The following is a 25,638-nucleotide window of genomic DNA, read 5'->3' as shown; positions in this document are numbered from 1 at the left end:
CACCTCAAACATGTGCCAGTCTTTTCAACTACATGGCCACAATAGCTGCAATCAAGGAGAGATTTTCCACCGAGAGAATTGGTTTCAAATTCGCCCCCACACTCAATTTTTTTGGCTTGAAATACAGTATTTCTAACACAGTGACGGTTCACTGGGGGATTTTAGCAGAAAGGTTTCAAAGTAAACATGCATTTTCATTGTTGTGGTAAAATAAGTACATTTACCAGATGTAATATATATGCAGGAAAACCCGAAAACCTTTGTAAAACGTTTTGTAAAGATTCAGCCACAGATCACATTAACTTTTCCAGATCTTCCATTATTACTGTTATTTTATCGCTATGATTTCGCATTCTAACACATTTCTTATGTCTTTTAGGATACAAAGTGGATCGAAGAGAAGCAGGCCTTATACCAGAGAAACCAAGAGCTTGTTGAGAAGGTGTGTTATGTAAAACCAGTGCATATATATATATATATATATATATATATATATATATATATATATATATATATACACACACACAACATGCATAAAGATATAGTGTATGTAGCTATCCTGGTAGTATTGCAGTAAAGCTCACCTTGAATCAAAATTTAGTTCACATCTGCATTGCAGTCTGCACAGTAGTGTCAAGATGTGGGAATATACTGTATGTGTTTGTACTGATTCTCATCACATCCTCTCTTCATGCCAGAAAGACACACTGTGACTGAAGCCCTATTAAAGAACAAGCTGTTAGTGTGATGCGTGGAGTGTGCTATTTTATTTTCAGAAGTAAACACTGTCATGAATATTATAATACATTTTCCTAAGTGATAGAAGAAATTAGGATTTTTTCTGAAATAAACCCTGTCTTTAAGTATTTCATAATAGAAAGAACTTCACAGAGTAAGTTGCAATTGCTGAGAACAGCACTCTTTTCCCAGTGAAATGGTTCAGGGGTCTGTCCTCCAGGGGATTTAATTAAACACTGTATATAGCATCTGCATTGAATGAATCTCATGATCAGGTTACCGTATAAGAAGGTAATGTCTGGCTGACAAACTGACAACAATCTTCTCATGTTAACATTTCGACTACATTTCCCCAGTACATTCTTTTAGATTAGTTAAAATAAAGAATAGTTTATAGGTTAATACATTTGTCATTACAAATAACAAACTAGGAGCGAATTGCTTCTTAAATTCAAAGTTCAAGCAAACTGGAGGGAAAAAACAGTTCATTGAAATCTTAAATGAATGCTGTAGTAATGATAACAACAGTGGCTAGTGATAGAACAAGGCACAATGCGCAAAAATGAGTGCAGTACCCTGTATTTCTCAGTTTAAGTCATCCTGTTCACCCTATAATTTGCAAACTGTATTTGATTTTTTTATTGTTTCTCGCTTTTTCATCTTAAATTGTATTACATTTCCACATCTATTTAATTTTTTTTTTTTTTGGGTGGAGGCTGTTAAAGGCAAATGCTAGTGTAAAAAACAGTAGCCTAGAGGCTATGTAAATAAATAAACATATAAATTAATTAATTAATTGATTGATTGAGCTTTGAATATAAAAAAAAGACCAGCCTGAGAAACCTTTTCAAGTTGCCTAATTTGAATATGACATAACACCATGCTAATCATCTTTAAATGATACATACAAAATACATTCGATAGCATTGATTAGACAATCTGAAACAATGGCTTTAAACAGGTTTAAAATACTTACTTGAAGATGCTGTTAGAGAAATAGTTCAGTTTCACCACTCAATCACTGCCATGATCTCTATAGTCTATGTGTCAAACTTTATTTCCACAACCAATGACTCAGCAGAATTCTAAAACACTTACATCTATATTTCCCCCTCAGCTGAAACATATGGAGACAGAAGAGATGCGATTCAAAAACGAAATCCAGGACGCAAAAGACCAAAATGAACTCCTGGAGTTCCGCATTCTTGAACTTGAAGTAAGTCTGGCAAAACTTTGATTAATCGTTCTATAGATATTTCTTATCAGATCACACAAACCCAACCCACAAAAAAAAAAAATCATAATTGTGAGCTGAACTTCCCTGATTATGAGTTTGGTTGTGTTCTGTAGGAAAGGGAAAGGAGATCCCCAGCCATAAACTTCCAGAACGTCAACTTCTCAGAGGGTATAAGTCCACTGCAGGTGTACCTTCAGGCTGAGGGCGTCACAGTGAGTTTCCTTTAATAATGAATTAAGAACAATTTATAAAATATTTTATAATATTTTAAATATATGTGTGTTTATTATAGAGGTACATAAGTATATACATTTCTTTCTTTTTTCTATGAAAGTATTTTTTATTCTTTGCTAAAAACATTTACATTAGAATTTTTTTTTTTTTAAGTAAAAAGACTAATCAGTAGCACTGTCTATGAAGGCTGTGTATATAAGATCCACCATATGAGTACATGCATAATGTATTATTGATTCATATGGTATTTTCCACTATATACAATTATTTATAAAAAATAAAATAAAAAAAAGTCATTGCCATTCATAGGAATGTGTATAATAAATTTTTTAAATTGCTGACAGGATGCTATAAGTAGTGTTAATATGATTTCCAAATATTTGCTGTGCTAAAGTTATTTTGTCTATTATAAAAAGCCTGGTTTCATAATGTGGTATACAAAATAGTCCTGAGTTTTATGATATAACATATATAACTTATAGCTATAACTTTATATTATATAGTAAATTATTATATAATTATTACATAATATGTTCAGTGACTGAGAAATGCAGTATACCATGATATAAATTATATCATAGTTTTTATAAATATTAACATCTTTATGGAAAGTGTTACTGTATTCAACGTCTTATCCTCAATCCTATTATTTGAACTTCTGGTCACTGAGCTCTCGATGGCTGCTACAGCCGGTGATCTCTTATTAACGTTTAATAGATTAAAGCATATATGTGAAATAATATCGATTAACATAGAACACAATAGTTCATTTAGCTCACATGTCGAGCAGTGCTTTTTTTCAGGAAGTCGTATTGATCCAATCCTTCAGGCTAGATATTACATTTATGTTTGTACGTTGCATAATGAATCCCACTGAAACCAGAAAAAAAATCACAGAAAAACAGCATGAAACCCAAATCACTATATGTTTCTTTTCTGGAATGTAATGGAATAATGAAACAGATATACACATAGGTATGGTCAAATTATTTATGTGACAATTTTCAAGAAAAATAATGGGAAAACAGTTTTTTTTTGTTTTTGTTAAACTGATAAATCGTGTATATAAAGGGGCATGAGGTAACAAGACGCAAAAAAAAATCTGCTTTTCTTTCAGTAAATATTACAAGCTATAAAACAGTTGTATTATAGTAAGAACCATGAATGAAAATAGTTGATTGGCTTAATCTCACAAATCTAATCTCGAGGTCATCTTTTTTTTTGTACTGAACTAACAAAATGTTTTATGCCTGTGGTGTGTATTATATATTTTACTCAGTACTTGACTGGTTCTTAGACATTCTGCTCAGAACTGAGCTGTAATGCTTTCTCCCATTTATCAGGACATCATCATCACAGACCTGATGAAGAAACTGGACATTCTGGGGGATAACGCCGTAAGTGTATGTTCATTTCGTACATAACTGTGTGTGTCTAAAGACGCTTAGGAAAAACGGCGAGCTGTTTGTTGTACAAATGGATCTTATTATTCTAATTGACCTTCATATCTGATTCATTGTCATCCAGAATCTGAGCAATGAGGAGCAAGTGGCCATCATCCATGCCAGGACAGTATTAACATTAGCAGAAAAGGTACTGTGTGTATTCTCAGTTTGTTCATATTTCTTTTCATTTATACTTTTTTTAGTTTTATGCTATGACTTTTTTCTTTCAGTGGCTGGAACACATTGAACTGACTAAATCAGGATTACAGCAGAAAATGCAGGACATCGAACGTGAGAAGGTAAGTGCATGTACTTGGAAAATGCACCCCAAAAATATAAATGTAATCCAAAAAATTGTTTATACACTCAATTCAAGAATTATTGTCATTTTCCATGAACATGCACAATTAATATCTCTTGTGTTGAAATTGTTTTGATTTTCACTGTACTTTTAAGGTGAGGTCTACACAATCAGATATTTATACCATATGGTCAAAGACAACAATACAATTTTGGAGAATGAAAATATTAATGTTAAAAAAATCTTATTTGAATAATTTTGGTTATTTTTGACCATAAACTTGAAGGATTCCAATAATTTCCAATTTCAACCTGTTTTTGAATTATAAATTAAACTTTCTTTCAGAGTGTCGAGCTGAACAGGTTGTATATTATTTACAGATATTATATGATAATATTTGCTGGTCTTTAGTGTAAATGATTTGTTTTCTGGTGTTTAAATGTACCGTGTCTCATCTACAGGAGCTTTTCAGTAAACAGAAAGGATATTTAGATGATGAACTGGACTACAGAAAGCAGTCAATGGATCAGGCTAATAAGGTAAGCAGCACTGCAGTCTACCCCAGTAAACAATTAGATAATCACATCACGTGTTAAAAATAGATACCTTAGTCATTTGTAATTAATCTAAAAAAAAATATTTAAAAAGTTTTGTCTGTTTGTGCCCTCTGCTGGTGCTGCATGGTTATTGCTGCTCACCCCCACCTCTCTCTCTCTCTCTCTCTCTCTCTCTCTCTCTCTCTCTCTCTCTCTCTCTCTCTCACTCACACACACACACACACACACACACACACACACACACACACACACACACACACATTCTTTAAACTATTTATCAACATCTGTTCTCTCACTGTTTTTCCTCTCACTGTGTATGAACTCTACCCACCTCTAATTTGTCTATTAATTTGCCCTCATCCCTCCTACTTGTTTTTTTATCTTTGTATGACTCTGTTCTTCCTTTCATTTCTCTTCTCTTCACTTCCCTTCCTATTCCTCTTTTGTTATCTATATTTCTATCTCTCTTTATGTCTCTCAATCTCTTGTATTCTCCTGTCTCCCTGTTTATTCACTGTAATATTTTTCTCTCTTCTTTCTTCTCTTCATCGACTTCGTCACTTTCTCTCTCTCTTTCTCTCTCTTTTTCACATCCATCCTGTCTCTCCTCTCTGTCCTCTATCAGCGGATCCTGGAGCTGGAGGCCATGCTGTTTGATGCGCTTCAGCAAGAAGAGGCAGGCGCTAAAGTGTCTGACTTACTGACTGAGGAGGAACGTGATTCGTTGAGGAGAGCTGTCGATCAGTGGAAGAGGCAGGTGCTCAGTGAATTACGAGAGAAGGATTCTCAGATACTCAGAGAGAGGATGGAGTTACTACAGCATGCTCAACAGGTAATCACAGCAGAAAATACATTTGAGGTGAAAGAGAGGAGGGCTGAGGTGGACAGGATTAATATTTGATTGTCTTTCTTGTCCTTCTCTGATTGAGTTGTCCTGGGTTACATCATCACCCTCAAGAACTCCCCTTGCCATGGGTGCATGGTTGCTCGTTTTCATTGCTGAATGTGGTGCGGTTGATCATTTGTTCCACAATGTCAATAGCAGTGGTGGACAGTTAAAAGGAAGGACTGATTTTGTAGTGTATTTGAGTAAAAAAAGTAAGATATTTCACTACAAGTCTCAACTACACTACAAAATTAGTCCTTCCTTTTAATTTATGAGTGGATAAAAACTTAACTGAATGGAAGGATATTGCAGACAGTTTTCAAAAGGAATTGCTTGTGTAAGAAAATTGACCTTTCGCAAGAGCATGATTGAGATGTTCGTGTCATGGCGATAACAGTAGCTATGTAGGTTTTTGCGAAAGATTTGATTTCTTATACATTTATAAAAACTATTTACCTTAATCGATAAAGTGTCATCAACTTGCTGCACGAGCATCATAATGTCCTCCACAATTTCACTGACAATCTCCATTCTTAAAAACATTCTGCAAAATTGTCTATTATTGGCAGTTCCCCTGTTAGCTGTCGACTGTGAGCGATGTCACTTCCCATTACAAACACTGTTGCAAGGCATCGGAAATCCAAACCATATAACTGGTCACTTAGGCTATGCTGTGTTGCCTGCTATGCTTTTACGCATAGAGCAGCAATATTTCTTTTTAGCTTTCATTACATTATATAGTTTATCATAATGTGTGTAGCAACAAAACAATTACAACCTAACTAGTCTAGTTGGATTGTAGTTAAACCAGCACTTATTGATTTTTTACCTTTAATTGAGGTGGTCATAAAGGTTTTCTGTGATTGTACTGAACAGGTCCTAAACTCAGTTCAGCAGTGGCGGGCCGTACATTTTGTACCTGTGTCCTTTAGTGGGGAATTACCCAACTTAATCCATCTCTTAATACCACCACTATCACGTTGCAATTATAAAAACCATAAATACTACAAAAAACGCAATATAAAAACCCTCTGCATTACAGAGAGAGAGGCATTTCGCTGATATAGAGGGTGAATACCATTTTACTAATGCAAGCTCCAAACCTCTACACTACAACCGCAACTGTGCACCTACATCATCTAGAGCAGTTCAGAATCAATATTTATCTAATAACATGACAAAAACATAAAAATGTAAATGAAATACAACCTACTCACCAGAGATGCAGACTCATAATTTGCACCACTCCTCAGAGGCTGTAAGCCAGTGATACCGCTCATAATCACTGGTCTGGAAATGGTGAACAAACTTCGAGGTTAGCCGACCTCTACTCACGATATCTAGCTTTTCTTCTAAATTTATTTTTTAAGTATGTCCGAGACTAAATAAATTTATTTTGTGTCAGCCATTGTGGGCATAAAAAAAAAGTCTCACTCATATGTATTAAAGTGTGCAGATCATTACAGACGTGTTTTGCCAGTCAAACTTGGCTGTAACAGTTTCCCTCTGACCAACCAATCAGAGGACGGAAAAATGCTGATGCTATTCTGGGCCAGCTAGCTGCCCTGTGAGGCAAATATGGTTAAAGAAACAGACCCATTGCTAATATAGTCTAAGGTACATCGCCCAGCTACTGATTGTAAAGGCCCTGGGCAGATTAGATTGACATGGCAGCACATAGAAGCTGAAATCTGATTGGCCAAAAAAATCTAACATACACATACACGTACTGGAAGCAGTGCAGCCAAGAGCAACGCTACAAAATATAGATAATAGACTGTTGGGATTAAATTAATATATTTTTCTTAAACAAATATTAGAATTTAGGTTCTAAATGTAGGTCAGTGGTTCTGATAGTGTTAAGGCCAACAGAGAAAGCCTTGCTGGCCCTGACGGCTCACCACTGCAGTTCAGTAAGGGGACTCTCCAGTGTAGAGACCTCTATGGAACAAATTTTTCAGTCCCGCTCCCACCTGCTTCTGCAAAAAAAATAATTTTCTCCCACTCTCACCTGCAATATTTCAGTTTGCCACGCTACCGCTCGCAGGTAAAATGTAAATAAATTTAAAAAGTTATTTTATTTTCAACTATACTCTGCTTTTATTCGTTTCACTTGTTTCTCTTTAGAATTTTATTAAAAAATAAACAGAAAATAAACAAACATTTGGTTTTATTTGAGTTTAACTTTTTGTGTAAATGATGAACATGTTCAAGGAACTTTTTAGAACATAAAACATCATCTGAAACGATATAAAAAACAGTCCAGGGTTTTGTTGTGTTGTCTGTTCCTTTCTGTAATAATAAAGTAATATCTGTATCACTCGGTGGTGTGCAATAAATGCATTTAGGGTGATATACATAAAATAGAGTTCTCAGAATTGTATCCAAATTTGTGGACTACGCTGAAAACATGTCTTACTCATTCAGTGACGGTAACGAAAGCAGAGAGGAGCTTTTTAAAGCTGAAACTAATCAATGTGGGAGACATGCGTAATTCACCCAGGGCATCATTAAAGCTAGAACCACCATTTCTACTTGGTGGTATCTACTTAACATGAACATACAGTTCAGTGTCAGTTTAACATCAAGCAGCACATTTTGAGAGGAGTAAATGATGGAAGAAACTTCTGACTCTAATTTCCCACAGAATCTGTGGCCTTAATTGCGTGATTTCATTGAAGTATTTGAATAGAAGGTTTTGGGTTCATGATCATTTATTAGATATCAATCAGTGTTTTATGAATATCATTCTATTAATAGATTGGTGTGCTGAGAGTAACATTAAAGCCCTTTGACAAACTAAGTTGATTAAATAAGAGTCTTATGATAAAAATTATAATAGGGACATTATAGCCATAAAGAATCATAGCGCTCCGATACTTAAGCACATTTGAAGAGAAATACTTTAGCATTTTTACTCAGGTGAAGGTTTAAAGGGAGCACTTTCACTTTTACTGGAGTCATATATTACCTACTGTACTCTTTACTTTTACTCGAGTACATGCTTTGTGTATTTCATCCACCACTGGTAAATAGACCAAAATTTTCATAAGGTTGGGAAATTGGGCAACTCGAAATAATTCTGGTCACATTATATAACTTTTAAATAACTTTATCTCAAAACCCAGACATGACTGCCCGCGTTTGATTGCTTTTTCTGAAAGTTATCAGTGTTGAAAAAATATCCATATACAGTGGTACCCCGCTTATCGACCTTAATCCGTTCCTTTAAACCGGTCGAAATGCAAAAAGGTCGAAGAGCGAATGTACACGCAATATACAATATACACGTACTTAATTGTTATATTGACTGCTAAATAACACTTTATTGTTCACAAACCGAAGTTTAATTTACAATAGATGCTCTCTCCACGAAGGCTGAGGCGAGACTGGGAAGATCCTTTCCCTCGCTCTACGTGGGTCGAGGTAAAAAAAGGTCGATAAGCGGGTATTTGGTTGTTCAGCGGGCGCAAATTTCAGTCGAAAAACTGCAATAGCAATACCACTGTATTTTATTTGATTTGATAAGCTTAAAAATTCTTATGAACTACATTTAATATATTTTTTACTGAATTGTAAATTTTATATTGTTTATTTTAGCGTTTTTTTTATTTTTTATTATTATTATTACATCCAGATTTCATTACATTCTGGATCCCCATCCAGAAGCAATTCATTGTGGAATGTTAATTGTTGAAAAACATTTTATAAGTACATGAATAAACTACAAGAGGTCTACAGTGTAACAGTGTGTTTTAATTCCTACACAGCGAGTAAAAGAGCTGGAAGAATGGATTGAGGGACAAAAACGGCAGATCAAGGAACTGGAAGAAAAGGTATGATGTACAGTACGTGTGCTTGTTTGTGTAATAGTGCATATGTGTTTGTTTGTGTGCAAATTAGCAATTTTAAACAGGTCTTGAAATTCTGACTTTGCCAATTTCTTTCTTTTTTCCTGTTGTTTTTTTTTTTCTCTTTTTCTGTTTCTTTGTTCAGTTTTTATTTTTATTTTTGTTCTTTTCTTTAGCATTTATTCTTTGGTCATAATTCTTCCAACAGACCAGAAATGGTGAGTACCAACAGAACGAACACATCGCAGGAATTTAAACCCTGGAAAACGTATTTATTTTTATAATTAACATTAAGCTAAGTTAAAAATGTACACACTGCATAGTATATGTAGGCAAGTCAGAATGCAGCTCTTGTTTTTAGTTTTTGCAGAAGCTAAGAGTGAAACACATTAATAATGAACATTTACATCACCTGCCGACTATTTCAGTCCACAATTGCTGAACACATCACAAATATTTTAGTACCTTTCAGGGTGATGTTTACTTTTAAGTACCTTAAGATACAGTTACAGTGATTCCAGCACTCAGAATTACCATGGATACCTGCTTCCAAAGTAGGTGGCAACCGGATATTATGATCTGTGTTGAAATTTAAAAGTTAGAGTATGCAGTGACTGCAATCCAGGCAACTTTTATTTATTGCTAATAATTAAAATGTGTTATATAAAACAGGGCTAACACCATTATCTCATTACAATGAGATGTTATTCTTGTTATGTAGTTCACAGGTTTCCAGATTGCTTTTTGCCTTTTGTAATAAAGGCCAACAACAGATCCGTAAGCAGCTTGTGTGATCTGGAAGTTCCAGTGATCATCTAGGACTAAAGCTGATCTCACAGCTTCGACTCAAGCGTCTCATTTGGGGCCTACAACTAGAGGAATATGGTGCTCTCTTTCTTCTCTCTCTCTCTTTTTCTGTCTCTCTCCAGTGGAGTTTTTAATCCTGCTGATCTTCGGCCTCTGCTCTGTGTGACTTCTTGCGTGTGGAATTCAAGGAGTCTTAAACTGAAGTGTGCTCTCCTTTCCCTGCTAAGCAGGTGGTGCTGGAAGCTGCTTCCCTTTGGAAGCCTGTTGGAATGGCGGTGTTACATTTAATCCCTTCCCTCTCACAGTTTACACTCAGTCAGTGTGGTTCCCTGTGGCACACATACCAGTGCCTGCAGGTGGAGCTAGACAACCCTGATTATCTCTCTCTTGTTCTCTCTCTTCCACTCACACACACACACACACACACACACACACACACACACACACACACACACACACACACACACACGCACCCTACCTAATGGAACTGAAAGCCAAAACCCTTTGGTTATATTAGATTTTTTTTTTTTTTATGTAAATGGACTGTGTTTTAAATAAATTTCTCAAAAGAGAAGTGCAAACTGACAAGGACGTGCATTCTTTAATCTTTAAAATTCTCGTAGAGTCCTGGTGAAGAAATGACTCATTTACACAGAAGAAATTTCAGTTGTAATTATAGATTTGGATGTGGAAAGCTTAATAAGATTTTTGGTCTTAACAGAGGGAATGCAGACAAAGGCAAAATGAGGATACAGTTCAGTTTGGTGCACAGCATCAATACAGGGGCTAAATGAGTGCATATGCTATCCTTCATTCATTCATTCATTCATTCATTCATTCATTCATTCATTCATTCATTCATTCATTCATTCATTTATCATTAGAATTTGTTTTCAGTGCCTATACCAGGAATACTGGTCATGAAGTGGGATTATGCTTTAAGAAGGGCATCATGCACACATACACACATTGACCTATGGATATTACCTTCTGGCATGTATTGGGAATGTGAAAGGAGACTGAAAATTCAAACACATGAGATTCCACACAGTCAGTAACTTTATCTCAGGATTAAACCAGAGACTGTGGATATTTTAGAATTACAGCATTCAGATCATGATTCAGTTCATGATCCCCCCAAAAAAATTGGCATTGTCCTGTCATGTTCTTTTTGAAAACGCATTCTCAATACAAAATTAACACAATGCTTTTGTCAAATGTACAGCAACTGGATTCCCTCAGTATTTCTAACTGCACTATGCTTACCAAATCCTTTTATAAACATTGCCTTGACATCTATAATAAACCAGCAAATATTTATATGTAGTATAATTTATAATGACACTTTTAATCCTAAAACATGTTGAGGGATGGTTAACAGAATTACATTTAGAAGTAAATTTAAAAGAAAACAGAATGATAAGGCTGTATATGGTTTGGAGTGCCTGAAGGTGCAGTTTAGCCTCTGATCAGCAGGGGGCACTACATCTGTTCCTTACCATATTTTTTACATATAATATTAATGTACATTGACCTAACTGGGTCTGATGCGTAACCTCCAGGGGACCTTTCTTAATTCACTGCCTTAATATATATTAGGTTATAGCTTTCAGTGTTAAATATTTAGGTGTGGAAATGCTGGAGCTAGAATAAGTTAATCTATTTGATTTCGCTTTTAGTATATATAAAAAGATTAATTGAGAATTTAAGACCCATTGCAATCTAAAAAAAAAAAATACAATAAATAAAAAATGAATTGTGCATTGCAAACCAATTGGATTTTCTGTTATTTTTTTTTGTTTTTGTTAACCCCATATATAAAAGGACTCCAGACACTTTATGTCAGCATAGATTAAGAAAAATAACAAAAAAAGATGACAAGAGAGAAGAAGGAGGAGTAGAACTAGTCTGTTGAAATGTAGGGCTTTGTGAAATGTCTGCACCTTCAGGCATTTAGAACTGTGTCAGTGGCTTCAAACTGTGAGCGAGTTCAATCAGGCGGACTGACTACGACTGAAATAAAAGAGTAAGACAGGCAAGAAAAACAGAAAATCATGCCTTCAGTGTGTGACAGGAAATAAAATAAAAACACTGGGATATTGATGGAATTATACAGAAATCTGATTGCAAATAAAAATGCAAACTATGTGTGTGGATTTTATATATTTTAATCTATAATTAGTGAGCAGATTTTAGTACATTGAGTCATTAAGAAAGTAGTGATCAAGAATTTGACCCAAGTAAATGGAAATGTCAGGTTTATAAATACATGAGTAATTGTTTGGAAGTTCTCCTACTATAGAGCTCTGATCTCAACCCTATTGAACACCTTTGGGATGAGTTGGAACATTGACTGCACCCCAGGTCTCCTCACACTACATCAGTACCTGATTTTTATTAAAACCCTTGTGGCTGAATGAGCACAAATCTCCATAAGCACACTCTAAAATCTAGTGGAACATCTTCCTAGAAGAGTGGAGTTGATTATAGCAGCAAATTCGGATTAAATATGGATTATGAATTTTAAAAAGCACAATAAATCTTATGGTCAGGTTTCCACAAACCTTTGTCCAGATAGTGTATGTCTACAGTTGACACAACTAATCCAAAATATGTTCTAAATGCCAAGAACAACATTTTACACAATTGTTAGATAACATATCTTGTTTTTGAGCTATGCTGAAGTAAACAATATTATTAGCAGTAAAAACGTAGCTTGCTAGGTTTTTTGCTAACCCCTGTGAATTCATACATGCTTTTGGCTACATTGTTAGCTATCTAGCAAAGATGTCCCTTACACATTGTTTTCTGAGTTATCAATGATCTGTTGTAGCACATACACTGATAGAGTATTATTGCAACTGAAGGCAATCACTACTTAAACGAAATAAAATGCTAGATTTAATGCTAGCTGTTTCTTTTTGTGAAATAAAAAGCTGTTCAGAAAGTATAGCTCACTCAGCTAGCTCATGATTTTCTTGCATATGTTTTTCGGGTATTGTTTAGCTGTATCTTGAAGATATCTTTTGGATTGCAGAAGATATCTTTGGAAGTGTCTTGAAGATATCTTTTTGCATTTGTAGATCATTACCTTATCATTACAACTGTTTCAGATGTTTCATTGGAAGCATGCATTGGAACACTAGATAAAGGTGGATGATGGTTATACATTTATCTTTTTTTTGTCTGCCTACGAAGTGATTCTTTCACTATAGTCGACTAAGTGCTGATAAAATTGTTTAAAAAAGTTCCTCTATAGAGTCGGCATTCTGCCGAACTAGCTACTTTTGTCAAAATAGATTAAATTACTCTCTGTGTGTGTGTGTGTGTGTGTGTGTGTGTGTGTGTGTGTGTGTGTGTGTGTGTGTGTGTCTGCATCCATGGGTGTCCTCATTCCTCAGGGGACGTGTTCATTTCAGAGGAGCAGTGTCCTCAGCACCCACACTACAGACTGACCCAGCTTTTCATAGCTATCTTTAGGACTGCCTTTAGGTTTGTCTGATTCCACTATCCAGGAATTATCATTTCTGTTGTACCTGAGAGTGATGGCTGAGAAAAAACTGTCTAATGAGGACACTGAGCAGCGGTCTCTGCTTTCCAGGCTCGGCTCGAGTAGTACCAAACCACGGGTCATGTTAGGTGGCATGTTCTGCTGTGTAGAGGGTGCTTTTGAAAATAAAACTCTAAATTTCGAATCGTTCAGCCTGAGCTCTGCCAGAAGACAGATTGAAAACAAATGTTATTTGCACACTGTAAATGAGAGCAGTGCTCACATGCCATCATCCACATCTGAAGCAACAGAGTCCTCTGGTTTACACGATCAACCCACACACACATCAGAGGATCTGCAGGTGTGTGAAAAGACACAGGAGGTAAGATCAAGATGTATAAAGTTTATTTGTACTTGTTTTGTTTCTTTATTGTTTGATATTGTTTGATGTAGATACTGTATATATTTATGTCAGCTATTAGTATTTGTGTGCTTCATTTACACAAATAGTAATCATAAGGTGTGTGTGTTTTCAGGGTAGTTACATGGTGGTCATCTAGGTTCCAATCACCAGTTTTAAACTGTTATTCCATTTCTAAATAATTACAGCATATTCTGCTTTATATCACTTAGAACCAAAAACTAATCTATTTTCTGTATGCTAGTTAAATAATGGTTTGCTTTCTATTTAGTTTAGTTGTTAGTTTTTTTTTTAAAGCATTTCTGAAATTACAGTGCACCTTCAAGCATTGTCCAAGAAGAGAACATCTTTATGGTGCTAGATGCAACTTTTCATTTTGTGTGGATCAGTAGCTTCTGAGCAACTAATCAGCGAACAAATCGGAATCTGCAAAGATGAGATGCAGTGCACAAAAAGATGTAATCACCTCATTAATGCACCTTAATGTGTAGATTTTTCCACCTGACTGCACTATTGTAAACAGTGAATTTTTTCTTTTTTTGCATATTTGTCACACTTAAATTATTCAGTTTATCAAGCAAATTTTGATATTACACAAAGATCATACAAGCAATTGAAAAAAAATTTCTTTAAATGATGATTTAAATTATTAAGTGAAAAAAGCTGTCAAACTTTAAAAAATTAATTGCCCCTAAACCTAAAAACTGGTTGTGCCACCCTTAATCTCTCTCTCTCTCTCTCTCTCTCTCTCTCTCTCTCTCTCTCTCTCTCTCTACCTATATATCTTTCTATGCATTTTCCTACTATGACCTAATGTAAAAAGGAAATAGACCCAAAAAGAAAAATTAAGCACAATCAAGAAATGAAAATGGAAAGCTCTTGGCAAACTTTCTAAGACAATTCAACTATTATGATTGTGAATATTATTAATATTAGTTTATTACCACATGCCTGGTACATAGCATTGTGCTGACACTTAGCAATTAGAATTAAGGGGGTATATACTGTATTATGTATGCTATATAGCCTAGAGTAACATAACCTCTTCTATCACCTATTATCCTCCGGTAAATATATAAAATACATACAAGAATATAAACAGGATAACTCTCCAGAGACCAAAAGTGGTCTGCTGGAGGTCCGGCAGCAGGGTGCGATACTCAGTAAGCAGATGGTGTCTGGATGAAAGAGGATGTTTGAAGGGAGGAGGGGTGTGTGTGTGTGTGTGTGTGTGTGTGTGTGTGTGTAGGGGGGTATAGAGGGAGGTCGCATTGTTCAGCTCCATCCCACATTACACCGCGCTACGCCCGGTACTGAAAGTGACAGCACCGCTCCCCGACTCCATCCCTGCTGCTTTACTGCGCTGTGATCTCACACACACACACACACACACACACACACACAAAACACACTCATCTAATCTCCAGGACCTCTCTATTTCCCTATGGCTATGTCTTTCCAAGGCAAGAAGAACATTTCCCGTGCTACGGTAAGCAGCGGCGGTGTGGAAGGATGCGGCTTATTTTATTATCTGGGTGCAGTGATGGCGCCGGTTATACAGTCTCTAGCATCTAGTGTGTGTCTAAACCTTCACAAGCTGACAGACAGGTCAAGAACAATGCATGAGTGTGTGCTTTTGGTTGATATTAAACGTCTGGGCGAAAAAAGATTTTCCCCGGGAATCTCTCCGTTTTCCATGTCAGGTTTCCTTGTATTTGTTCATTCTAGGGCGTCATTGTGTCATGCTTTTGAGCCTTTTTAAATTTTATTAGTAACATTATTATATAAAATGGACCTTTCATCTGGTCTGTGTTGTAAATGACGCACACACGTCCTAATTCCTGTCTTTTAAAAAAAAAATGTAAAACGAGACTCCAGTGTGTGGCCTGGAAATCTGGCTTTCCAGGTTTTCCAGAATATATAAGGTTGGAAATACAGTAGGCATGCATTTTTGTCTATAACATTTTCAGATATGAAATAATCTATGATATAGTGCATTTCATCAATCAGTAATGTGTGAATATCTTTTTTTTGTCTTGAGCTTGAAGCATGAAAAGGGCCTGTGTGTGTTACATGCATCCAGCTGCAGGAGGGTGATGGAGATGTGCATATGGTTGTGTTACATTGCTTTATCAACATGATCTGTTTCATCAAAATTAATAATGGCATGAGAATGTTCAGATGCATACAGCGAAGGATGGGTGCAAATAAATCTGCTTGAGTTCAGGAAGTAGTCTTCACAGCTGGCTTAATGCACTCTTTGGAGAGCAGAGTGTAGAGACAAATGCAGGGGTGTGTGCTGATGAATGGCATCATGGAGTGTAATGAGATACTGTGGACAAAGAGTGGATGGAAATACAGCTTTGTAGCATTTGTTTTAAGTGGTAAGATGAGCATCAGAGTGTCAGATTAGAAACAGTATTTCAGTATTTTCAATGGTTGAAATCTGATACATGCTTCCTGATGTGTTTCTCAATCTGCAGAGTGACAAGATCATCATCAAAGGAGGGAAAATTGTGAATGATGACCAGTCATTCTACGCTGATATCTTTATCGAGGATGGGGCCATCAAGTAGGTCTTTATACACTTGTGCAAGATTCTGCCTTGCATAAAGAAATATCATGTGTGTTTAAATTGCAACGAAACTTAAAATGTAAAAGCTTTTTTAATATACAGTATAAAAGCAGTTTAGTGTTTAGAATATAAAATTGTTTCATATGGCATTGTACAAAAGGTACAAATGGCCACATTTTCATTCTCATTAATAATATAGATTCTATGAATATGCAGATTAGCAATGTGCTTAACCATCAACACACCCACAGTGATACCGACTACCTCTGCCATGTGTTCATTTTCTATAAATGCACCAACGTCGTTTTAGTAACAATTTAAGAACTTTATATCTCTGATAAGATTTAATCATAAAATAAAATTGTCACTTAATATCATTGGCTTCAGTGTCATGACTATGTGCCTGTTTATTTGTTAGTCTGTCAAAAATAAAAGTTTTTTTTTTTACAAAATGTAAAAACGTTAATTATTTATTTCTTTATTATTATTTTTTTCATCTCCTACATGATGCCAAATTTTTTTGCAAAAACATGCCCCACTCCCAACTTTGTTTCAAGTGTTGGGTGTGGTGTGTTTCTGTCCAATGCAATGTTAATTCAAAGCTTCTCAATTCTTCCATACGTCATACTTAATTAATATATGCTGTAATATATAAATCTATTTGAAAAGTATACATTTTGCAAATGTATGTGTATAGAGACGTCTTAGACATATTGTAATATGCCCAAACAATAATACACAGTATAACCTAATTACTATCTGGTTTTATTCTTTTTATCATCTATATCTTTTTTTTAATTGCCATTGCATCCAGAAGTCTTAAAATGTTTTAATTTCTCTGTGCAAATGTGTTAATTGAAACTTAAACTAAAACAATAATGTTCCAATAGTTGTAGCATACATCAAATAACCACTGTTTATTTATTTATTATTATTATTTTTTTAATTTCAGCACACTAAAAATGTTCTTACCACACTGAAATAAACATGGAAACCATGTTTGGTTACTGTTCTTTTAATTTTCATTCATAATTAAGCATTTATTTTAGTTCTGATAAAAAAAAAAACTTGTTCTTTTGCTCTCTCAATAATTTTTAGTGCCATTTTTCATCAGTATTAAAAAGCCCTTTATAACTCACTTTGGGTCAGGATGTCATATGAATATTGTAATTGTCAATTTAAATCTTTTTTGTGTAATTCAGGCAGATCGGGGAAAACCTAATTGTACCCAGTGGGGTGAAAACTGTGGATGCTTATGGGCACATTGTTATCCCAGGGGGCATTGATGTGAACACCAGCTTTCTAGCACCCCATTTGGGAATGATGCCCGCTGATGACTTTTACCATGGCACACGCGCTGCCCTGGCAGGAGGCACCACCATGATCAGTAGGTTAAATCTGTATGAGTAACATAGTAGAATATTTGTGTATGAAATTTAATGCATGGTTTTATAGCGAATGGAATTATCAGGATGGTTAGAAAGAAAAAGAAAGACATGGGATTATAGGTGGCAAAACAGTCATGCCTGAGGAAGTGGATAATGCAACTGCAGTGCAAAAGAAAAAAAAGAGAATTATTAGGGTTAAATAAGAGACTGAATACAATTTTGAGGGACTTTTTTAGGAATTTTTTACTAAAAGAGAATAGTGAGGATTTTAGTGGGGGAATAGGAGGGTGTGTGTGTGTGTGTGTGTGTGTGTGTGTGTGTGTGTGTGTGTGTGAAAGCTTGTCATTTCTAATTAAATCATGAGGTTCACATGTCTAAAAGTGTAATCCTTTTCCACTTCTCTCCTGCCACAGACATTCAAATCACCCCCATTGTGTAATTTAGATTCACGAATGACTAAATGTGCCTCTGGATGTTAAGAGACACTGAGATAGTCTTTATAGTAAAATATTTTCTCAATTGCTTTTATATAAAACAGACATAATAATAATAATAATAATAATAATTCTTGTTGGTCAGGTGTTTTTTCTGTAAGAGGTAATTTGTATATCTTGCTTATGGGAATGGCAGTAATAATTATTAAGCTAAACATATTTAGTTATATTCGATAACTGAAAATACTGGACTGGACTTTGCTACGTTAGTTATAATGTTAAAAAATAAAATGTACAACCATTTTCGTTATGATGAATGACAAATAATAGCACTGCACACAAGTTAAGTATATTTTCTGTCTTTCTCTGTGCAGTCGACCATGTTATTCCTGAACCTGGCATCAGCTTGCTGAATGCTTATGACCAGTGGAGGGATATAGCAGATATGCGATCATGCTGCGATTACTCACTGCACATGGACATCACCCGCTGGCATGAGGGACTGTTCGAGGAGCTTGAATCTTTGGTTAAAGACAAAGGTAAGTTTTTGTTTCATATTTAATATTATCAGGACTTAATTATTAAATACTGTAACATCTATGATGTGTATTATATCTAATTTTCTGGAGATTTGAATGTTGTTGGTGCTTTAGACAATGGTGCGCAGTAATAAAGTAAATGTAATTTGTTATTGTATATAAGTAGCTTTTTTGCATGTCTGTATTTTACTGAAGTATTTTCATTTGGGGAGACTTTTACTTTAACTTATAGTTCAGTGTCAGTTCAACAGCAAGCAGAACATTTTAAAAGAGTAATAAATGATGGAAGAAACTCCTGACTCTGACTTGCCACAACACCCGTGATGTTATTTGCACAATTAGTAGTTAAAAATAAGTTTTTAGGCTTATAATGATTTTAATAGATATCAATCACTGACTAATTAATCTAATTCTATTCATAGATTGTTGTGCTAAGAGTAACATTAGAGTATTTTTTCATAAACTGAGTTGATTAAACAAAGAGTCTTGTGATAAAAATGATAATAGGAACATTATAGCCATACTAAAACATAATACTTTAAATACATAAGTACATTCAAAGGCAAATACGTTATTTTACTCAAGTTAAAGTTGAAAGGAAGCACTTTGCTTTTTACTGGAGTAACATTTTACCTAGTGTGTCTCTACTTTAACTCAAGTACATGGTTTGTTTACTTAGTCCACCTCTGGTTAAAGATGATGTTATCTGACATAAATCATGGGTTTGTTGTGCCTAAAACCTTTATAACATTGATATTTAACAACTTCTCTAATAAGAATTCATTTAATTAATGTATTAATTCCTAATAAATCTTCAGTATATAAAATACATAGTTATCTGTGTGTTTTAGGTGTTAACTCCTTCCTGGTTTTCATGGCTTATAAAGACAGGTATCAGAGCTCAGATTCACAGGTAAGTGTCATAATCTAGATTAATGTGACATGTCATGATCTATTCAAATTTTAAATGTTATGTATTTAAAGTGATTTCTGTATTCACGGTAGATGTATGAGATATTCTCCATTCTGAGAGATTTGGGGGCGATCGCTCAAGTGCATGCTGAGAATGGGGATATTATTGAAGAGGTAATGGCCAGATCACAGCTCAAATTCCGAATCCTTCATACAATATGTTTGTTTTCTAAAAATAAAGAAATGTATTTGGGGTATTCTTGTGATTTTTAGGAGCAGAAGAAGATGTTGGATACGGGGATCACAGGCCCTGAAGGACATGTGCTAAGCCACCCAGAGGAGGTACATGTATTCCGAGTGTTCTTGGTTACACCTCATTTCTTGTTCATCTAAGTAGTTTCATGATTGTAAAAATCATCAGAATTTTAAACACATTTGTAACGCATCCTGACTTGCTCATTGTGAAGTTTTTCGATTCACTAGGTGGAGACGGAGGCTGTGTATCGAGCCATCACCATTGCTAAACAGGCCAACTGCCCTCTCTATATCACCAAGGTGATGAGTAAAGATGCTGCTGATATCATTGCCAAAGCCAGGAAAAAGGGTACAAAATTTAATAGTAGTTAGAAAAACGGTATTGGAAGGTGTAAAGACTCATAAAGTAGCATGAAGGAAACTGATTCATTAATTTGCTTTTAAATTAATAGGCATAGTAGTTTATGGAGAGCCAATTGCAGCTAGTCTTGGAACAGATGGGTCACACTATTGGAGCAAAAACTGGGCCAAAGCTGCTGCCTTTGTCATGTCTCCACCTCTTAATCCAGATGTGGGAACCCCAGACTACCTCAATTCCATGCTGTCCTGGTAAGTCAAGCAACGGGAGTACTAGAGAATTAATAAAAATTAATTTAATGATAGTTTGTGAATGTTGTGCGTGATGTTAATATTTGACCTAACTGTGTTGCAGTGGAGATCTTCAGGTTTCAGCCAGCGCTCACTGCACATTCTCCACTGCTCAGAAAGCTGTAGGAAAAGACAACTTCACACTCATTCCTGAAGGGACCAATGGCATCGAGGAACGCATGAGCATAATCTGGGACAAGGCTGTCGTGCGTCACCTTAATTCTTTCCCTTTGCTTCTTTCTATAGATCTTATTAGCTATATTATGACTGGCATATAAATAATGCCATCCTATGCCAGTTATTCTTCATAATTGTTTTGGGGAAAATTTGCTTTATTTGTCTTTATGTTTTGGGCATTTTCAATAGGCGTAGTACTTGTGCTGCTTTTTGAAGTCTTTCTTTGTTTTTTTAGTATACATGTAAAAGTAGTGTTTTTGATGTTTTCTGATTTCCAGGCAACAGGTAAAATGGACGAGAACGAGTTTGTGGCAGTAACGAGCACAAATGCAGCCAAGATTTTTAATATGTACCCTCGCAAAGGCAGAATCGCAGTGGGCTCGGATGCTGATCTTGTCATCTGGAACACCAAAGAGACCAAAACCATCTCAGCCAAAACTCACAATCTGGTAAATTATCAATCTGATAATGACCCGAAGTGAAGAATCCAAATCCAAAATTATAATTAAGAAACTTGTAGTTTTATGATTTCTGTATGTGTATTTTTTCTGCAGACTGTGGAGATGAATATATTTGAGGGCATGGAGTGCAAGGGCTTTCCCATGGTTGTCATCAGCCAAGGCAGTATTGTTCTGGAGGATGGCAAGTTGGATGTGCTGGAGGGTTCAGGCCGCTTTGTCCCAAGAAAAGCCTTTCCAGACTATGTGTATAAGAGGATCAAAGCCCGGAGCAGGGTACAAGACTCTAAAACAAAGTTCCTGTGCTTACACTGTAAATGAACAAATGTGATTTGCTTTGTGCAAACTGTTGCTCTATTATGGACCTTGTCTCAAAGAGAAAATGCCTAAAAACAAACAATTACTTATTTTTAACAGATTTTCAAGTATGTGATGTATGTGTTGTGATCATTTGAAATATGTTGCAGATGGCAGAGGCTCGTGGTGTTCCTCGAGGCAATTATGATGGTCCAGTCCATGATGTAATCAGCATGACCAAATCTGTGCCACCGACTCCCACCACCAGGGGGTCCACTTGTCCAGGGAAGAGTGTATTGGGGCCAGCTAGAAACCTGCACCAATCAGGATTCAGCCTGTCTGGTAATCCCTGCTCACTAACATTTGTTGCTTGTAATAACCTGTAGTGGTATATTTATTTGTTACATTTTTAAATGATCAGTTGATACTATGTGAGTGGTTAGGCTGTTAGATTACTGATTTGCAGGTCAAGCTGCTACTGCTGGGCCCTTGAGCAAGATAAGCTGTATGAATGAGATAACTGTAAGTCGCACCAAGGGCATCTGCCATGTGTAGGAAATGTATGTCGTGTATAGTTTTTTATGAACTGATTAATGTGCGGTATGAATGAGCTAACAGAACCCAGCCATTATCATTGCACAAGCCAGTGCACTCTTCGTGCCAGTCCGAAGCCTAAATAAATGAGGAGGGTTGTGTTAGGAAGGGCATCCAGTGTAAAACATGTGTCAAATAAAATATATGGATCACAATGCTAACAACCGCCACAGGTATTGTTAGCCAACAATGTACCAGTGGGAATTGGGCTAGAGTTGACCAGAGGGTTAGAGGGAGAGGAGCAAGATGTCTACAGAGGCAGCAGGGAAAGGAGAAGTGGAGGAGAGTGGTGTTTATGGTGGGCAGTTTAAATGTTGGTACTATGACTGGTAAAGGGAGAGAGGTAGCTGATATGATGGAGCAAAGAAAAGTAGATATGTACATTTAATGTAGGATATGCAACCTGAAAGGAGACTGTAAGGTGTTGGCAGGGGACAGTTTAGCTAGACAGCATCGGATGGTGCTCTGTAGGATGGCTTTGGAGGTAAAAAAGATGAGGAGGAGAGCGAGAACTGAAAAAAATAAGATGGTGGAAACTGAAGGAGAAAGACTGTAGTGTGAGATTCAGGGAAGAGGTCAAACAGGGGCTCAGTGGAGGTGAAGAGGTGCTGGATGATTGGGCAACTACTGCAGAAGTGATAAGGAAAACAGCTAGAAAGGTACTTGGTGTGATATCTGGAAATAGAGAGAAAGACAAAGAGACGTGGTGGCGGAATGAGGAAGTGCAGGAAAGCATAAAGAGAAAGAGGTTGGTGAAACAGAATTGTAGGCAGGAGTACAGTGAGATGCGGCAGCCAGTAAAGAGGGATGGGACAGGCAGAGGGACCGAGCTGAGAAGGATGTGCTGCAGAAGCAATAGAGCAATAAAGGATGTAGATGGAAATGTGTTGACTAGTGAAAAGATGGAGGGAGTATTTTGAGCATCTGACGAATGAGGAAAATAAAAGATAGAGAATGTTGGATGAGATGGAGATGGTGAAGCTGGAAGTGGATAGTATTAGTAAGGAGGAAGTGAGAGCAGAGATTAAGAGGATGAAGAGTGGGAAGTTGGTTGGACCAGATGACATACCAGTAGATGATTTGAGATGTTTAGGAGAAATGGCAGTAGAGTTTTTAACCAGATTGTTTAACAAGATTTTGGAAGGTGAGAGGATGCCTGAGGAATGGAGAAGTGTGCTGGTATCCTTTTTTTTAAATAAGGAAGCTGTGCAGACCTGCACTAAATACAGGGGAATCAAGTTAAACAGTCACACCATAAAGTTATGGGAAAGAGTAGTGGAAGCCAGGCTAAGGTGAGCATCTGTGAGCAACAGTATGGTTTTATGCCAAGTAAGAGCACCACAGATGCATTAGTTGCTATGAGAATGTTGATAGAGAAGTATAAAGAAAGTCAGAAGGAGTTGCATTGTGTGTGTGTGGATTTAGAGAAAGCGTACGGCAGGGTGGAGAGAGGAGTTTTGGTATTGTATGAGGAAGTCAGAAGGGGCAGTGAAGTATGTGAGGGTGGTGTAGGACATGAATGAAGACAGAGTGACAGCAGTAAAGTGTGCAGTAGGAACAACAGACTGGTTCAAGATAAAGGTGGGATTGCATCAGGGATCAGCTCTGAGACCTTTCTTGTTGGTGGTGGTGATGGACACGTTGACGGACGAGATCAGACAGGAGTCTCCATGGACTATGTTGTTTGCGAATGATATTGTGAATTGTGGTGGAGTAGGGAGCAGGTTGAGAAGAGCCTGGAGAGGTGGAGGTACACGGTGAAGAGAAGGGGAATGAAAGTCAGTAGGAATAAGACAGAGTACATGTGTGTGAATGAGAGGGAGGGCAGTGGAGTGGTGCGGTTGCAGGGAGAAGAGGTGGTGAAAGTATATGAATTTAAGTACCTGGGTTCAACAGTGCAAAGTAATAAGAGTGTGTTAGAGAAGTGAAGAAAAGAGTGCAGGCAGGGTGGAGTGGGTGGAGAAGAGTGGCAGGAGTGATTTGTGATAGAAGAGTATCTGCAAGAGTGAAAGGGAAAGTTTATAGGACTGTGGTGAGACCTGTCACAGACTATAGATTGATGCAACTTAAAAGCGCCATTCATGTCCCTTTGAAGACTGAGCATTAATAACACAATTGCAAATAAACTATAAATTCTGCCTGCTTTGACTTTTGATTAGGCCGTTAGCACTTTAACTAACTTTGTCTGTCTAACAAAGGAACTCAGATGGATGACCACATTCCCAGGCGTACAGCACAGCGGATTGTAGCGCCACCTGGAGGCAAATCCAACATCACATCCCTCTCATGAGGTGTGTCCACTGAAGAAAAACATGCAAATATCCACAATTGGCTTCCAGTTTATTATATAACAATAACATCATGCAAGCAACATTTCATTCATAATCTTACTATGACTTCACTTCCAAACTGCAAAGTCCCACATAGTAGCATGTAACATTTTCCAGAATGTCCATTCCCTACTCTGTACTAAGACCCTTTACAGCTTTTACATACACTCAGTAGCACTCATAATGTGATGGAAATGAATAGTCAGTGATTGTATTGTCTGTATTATACTGAAGTGTATGGATGACATCCTATGTTGCCTTTGAAACAGTGCTTTTCCTGTCTGATGTGTTCTGGTTTGAGACTGGATTTTTCTAAGAGGGGCCATGTGTCCGTGTCTGTGTGTACTTTGAACAAGCTACATATAGATTGTCTTAGCTTTGAAATAAAGATAGATTTGGTGTAGTTAGGTGTATATATTAGTAAAGTAATAAAGAGCCAATAGGCTAGTGGTTGAGTGTTAAATATCTAAGGCCTTATTTTTCAAAGAAAGCAACATGTAAGCAAGAGTGGACTGTAATTCATTACACATGAAGAGTCATTGCTTTCCATCTGCGGGCATCAACCCGGTCATTTTAGTGTTTTGATTGTGAAACATTTGGTGCTCTTTAACATGCTACTGTGAAGAACATAACTTTTCTTATCCCTTACTGTCTAATCTACTTTAATGTAAACCTCTCATTTTTACTTTTGAAAAGGCCTCAATTACAAATGGCCATTTTTATATAGCCAAAATACACAAACTTTACTAGTCAGGATCGTTTGTATTTATTTATTTAGATTTTTTGTTCAAAATGTGCAAATCAGTGATGCGCCGATCACTGCCAGTCAAGCCAGTCAGGAAGCCAGTCAATAAATTTTTCTTCTTCTACTTTTTATTGTGTTCAGTCTGTAAATATGTTCTGTGTTCTTAACTGTGCATGTTTCAACATGTTCAACCTTCAATAAACAGGTTTTTAGGGGAAATGAATTTCTTATTTTTTAACAGGTAATAAATACAGAAGCCAAACTGTTTTGTTGTTTGAACCACTGCCACCTATAAGCAATGACATCAGTGTATCTGGCT

The 25,638-nt window shown here is 36.4% G+C and overlaps 2 protein-coding genes across 11 annotated transcripts in view; both read left to right on the top strand.

Annotated features, from left to right (window-relative positions):
• The window catches only part of jakmip3 (Janus kinase and microtubule interacting protein 3), a 64,209-nt gene extending 53,331 nt beyond the window's left edge, over positions 1–10,878 (top strand). For 6 of the 9 annotated variants that reach the window (XM_046854393.1, XM_046854396.1, XM_046854395.1 and 3 more), the window contains 11 exons: positions 380–442; positions 1,856–1,954; positions 2,089–2,187; positions 3,553–3,612; positions 3,737–3,802; positions 3,885–3,953; positions 4,417–4,494; positions 5,138–5,344; positions 9,169–9,234; positions 9,395–9,467; positions 9,971–10,877. In XM_046854393.1, the coding sequence (XP_046710349.1) occupies positions 380–442; positions 1,856–1,954; positions 2,089–2,187; positions 3,553–3,612; positions 3,737–3,802; positions 3,885–3,953; positions 4,417–4,494; positions 5,138–5,344; positions 9,169–9,234; positions 9,395–9,445 (858 nt within the window). In that variant the 3' untranslated portion in view covers positions 9,446–9,467; positions 9,971–10,877. Of the gene's footprint in view, positions 1–379; positions 443–1,855; positions 1,955–2,088; positions 2,188–3,552; positions 3,613–3,736; positions 3,803–3,884; positions 3,954–4,416; positions 4,495–5,137; positions 5,345–9,168; positions 9,235–9,394; positions 9,468–9,970 lie in introns of all 9 variants that reach the window. The other 3 variants (XM_046854397.1, XM_046854394.1, XM_046854399.1) reach the window with 3 other exon arrangements.
• Positions 10,879–13,461: 2,583 nt separating this feature from the next.
• dpysl4 (dihydropyrimidinase like 4) lies at positions 13,462–25,443 on the top strand. 2 transcript variants are annotated; one of them, XM_046854655.1, is made up of 14 exons: positions 13,462–13,928; positions 16,451–16,539; positions 17,745–17,929; positions 18,739–18,903; positions 19,755–19,816; positions 19,909–19,989; positions 20,089–20,157; positions 20,299–20,419; positions 20,523–20,679; positions 20,783–20,924; positions 21,174–21,344; positions 21,450–21,629; positions 21,821–21,992; positions 24,443–25,443. In XM_046854655.1, the coding sequence occupies exons 1-14, from the start codon at positions 13,602–13,604 to the stop codon at positions 24,532–24,534; spliced, it is 2,013 nt and encodes a 670-aa protein (XP_046710611.1). In that variant the 5' UTR covers positions 13,462–13,601; the 3' UTR covers positions 24,535–25,443. The 2 variants fall into 2 exon arrangements, with proteins under 2 accessions (XP_046710611.1, XP_046710612.1); XM_046854656.1 differs by lacking the exon at positions 13,462–13,928 and adding an exon at positions 14,859–15,456.
• Positions 25,444–25,638: the final 195 nt, after the last annotated feature.

This window comes from Silurus meridionalis, chromosome 7, assembly GCF_014805685.1.
Source record: "Silurus meridionalis isolate SWU-2019-XX chromosome 7, ASM1480568v1, whole genome shotgun sequence".
In the NCBI taxonomy this organism is placed as follows: domain Eukaryota; kingdom Metazoa; phylum Chordata; class Actinopteri; order Siluriformes; family Siluridae; genus Silurus; species Silurus meridionalis.
This window is presented reverse-complemented; position numbering and strand designations above follow the sequence as displayed.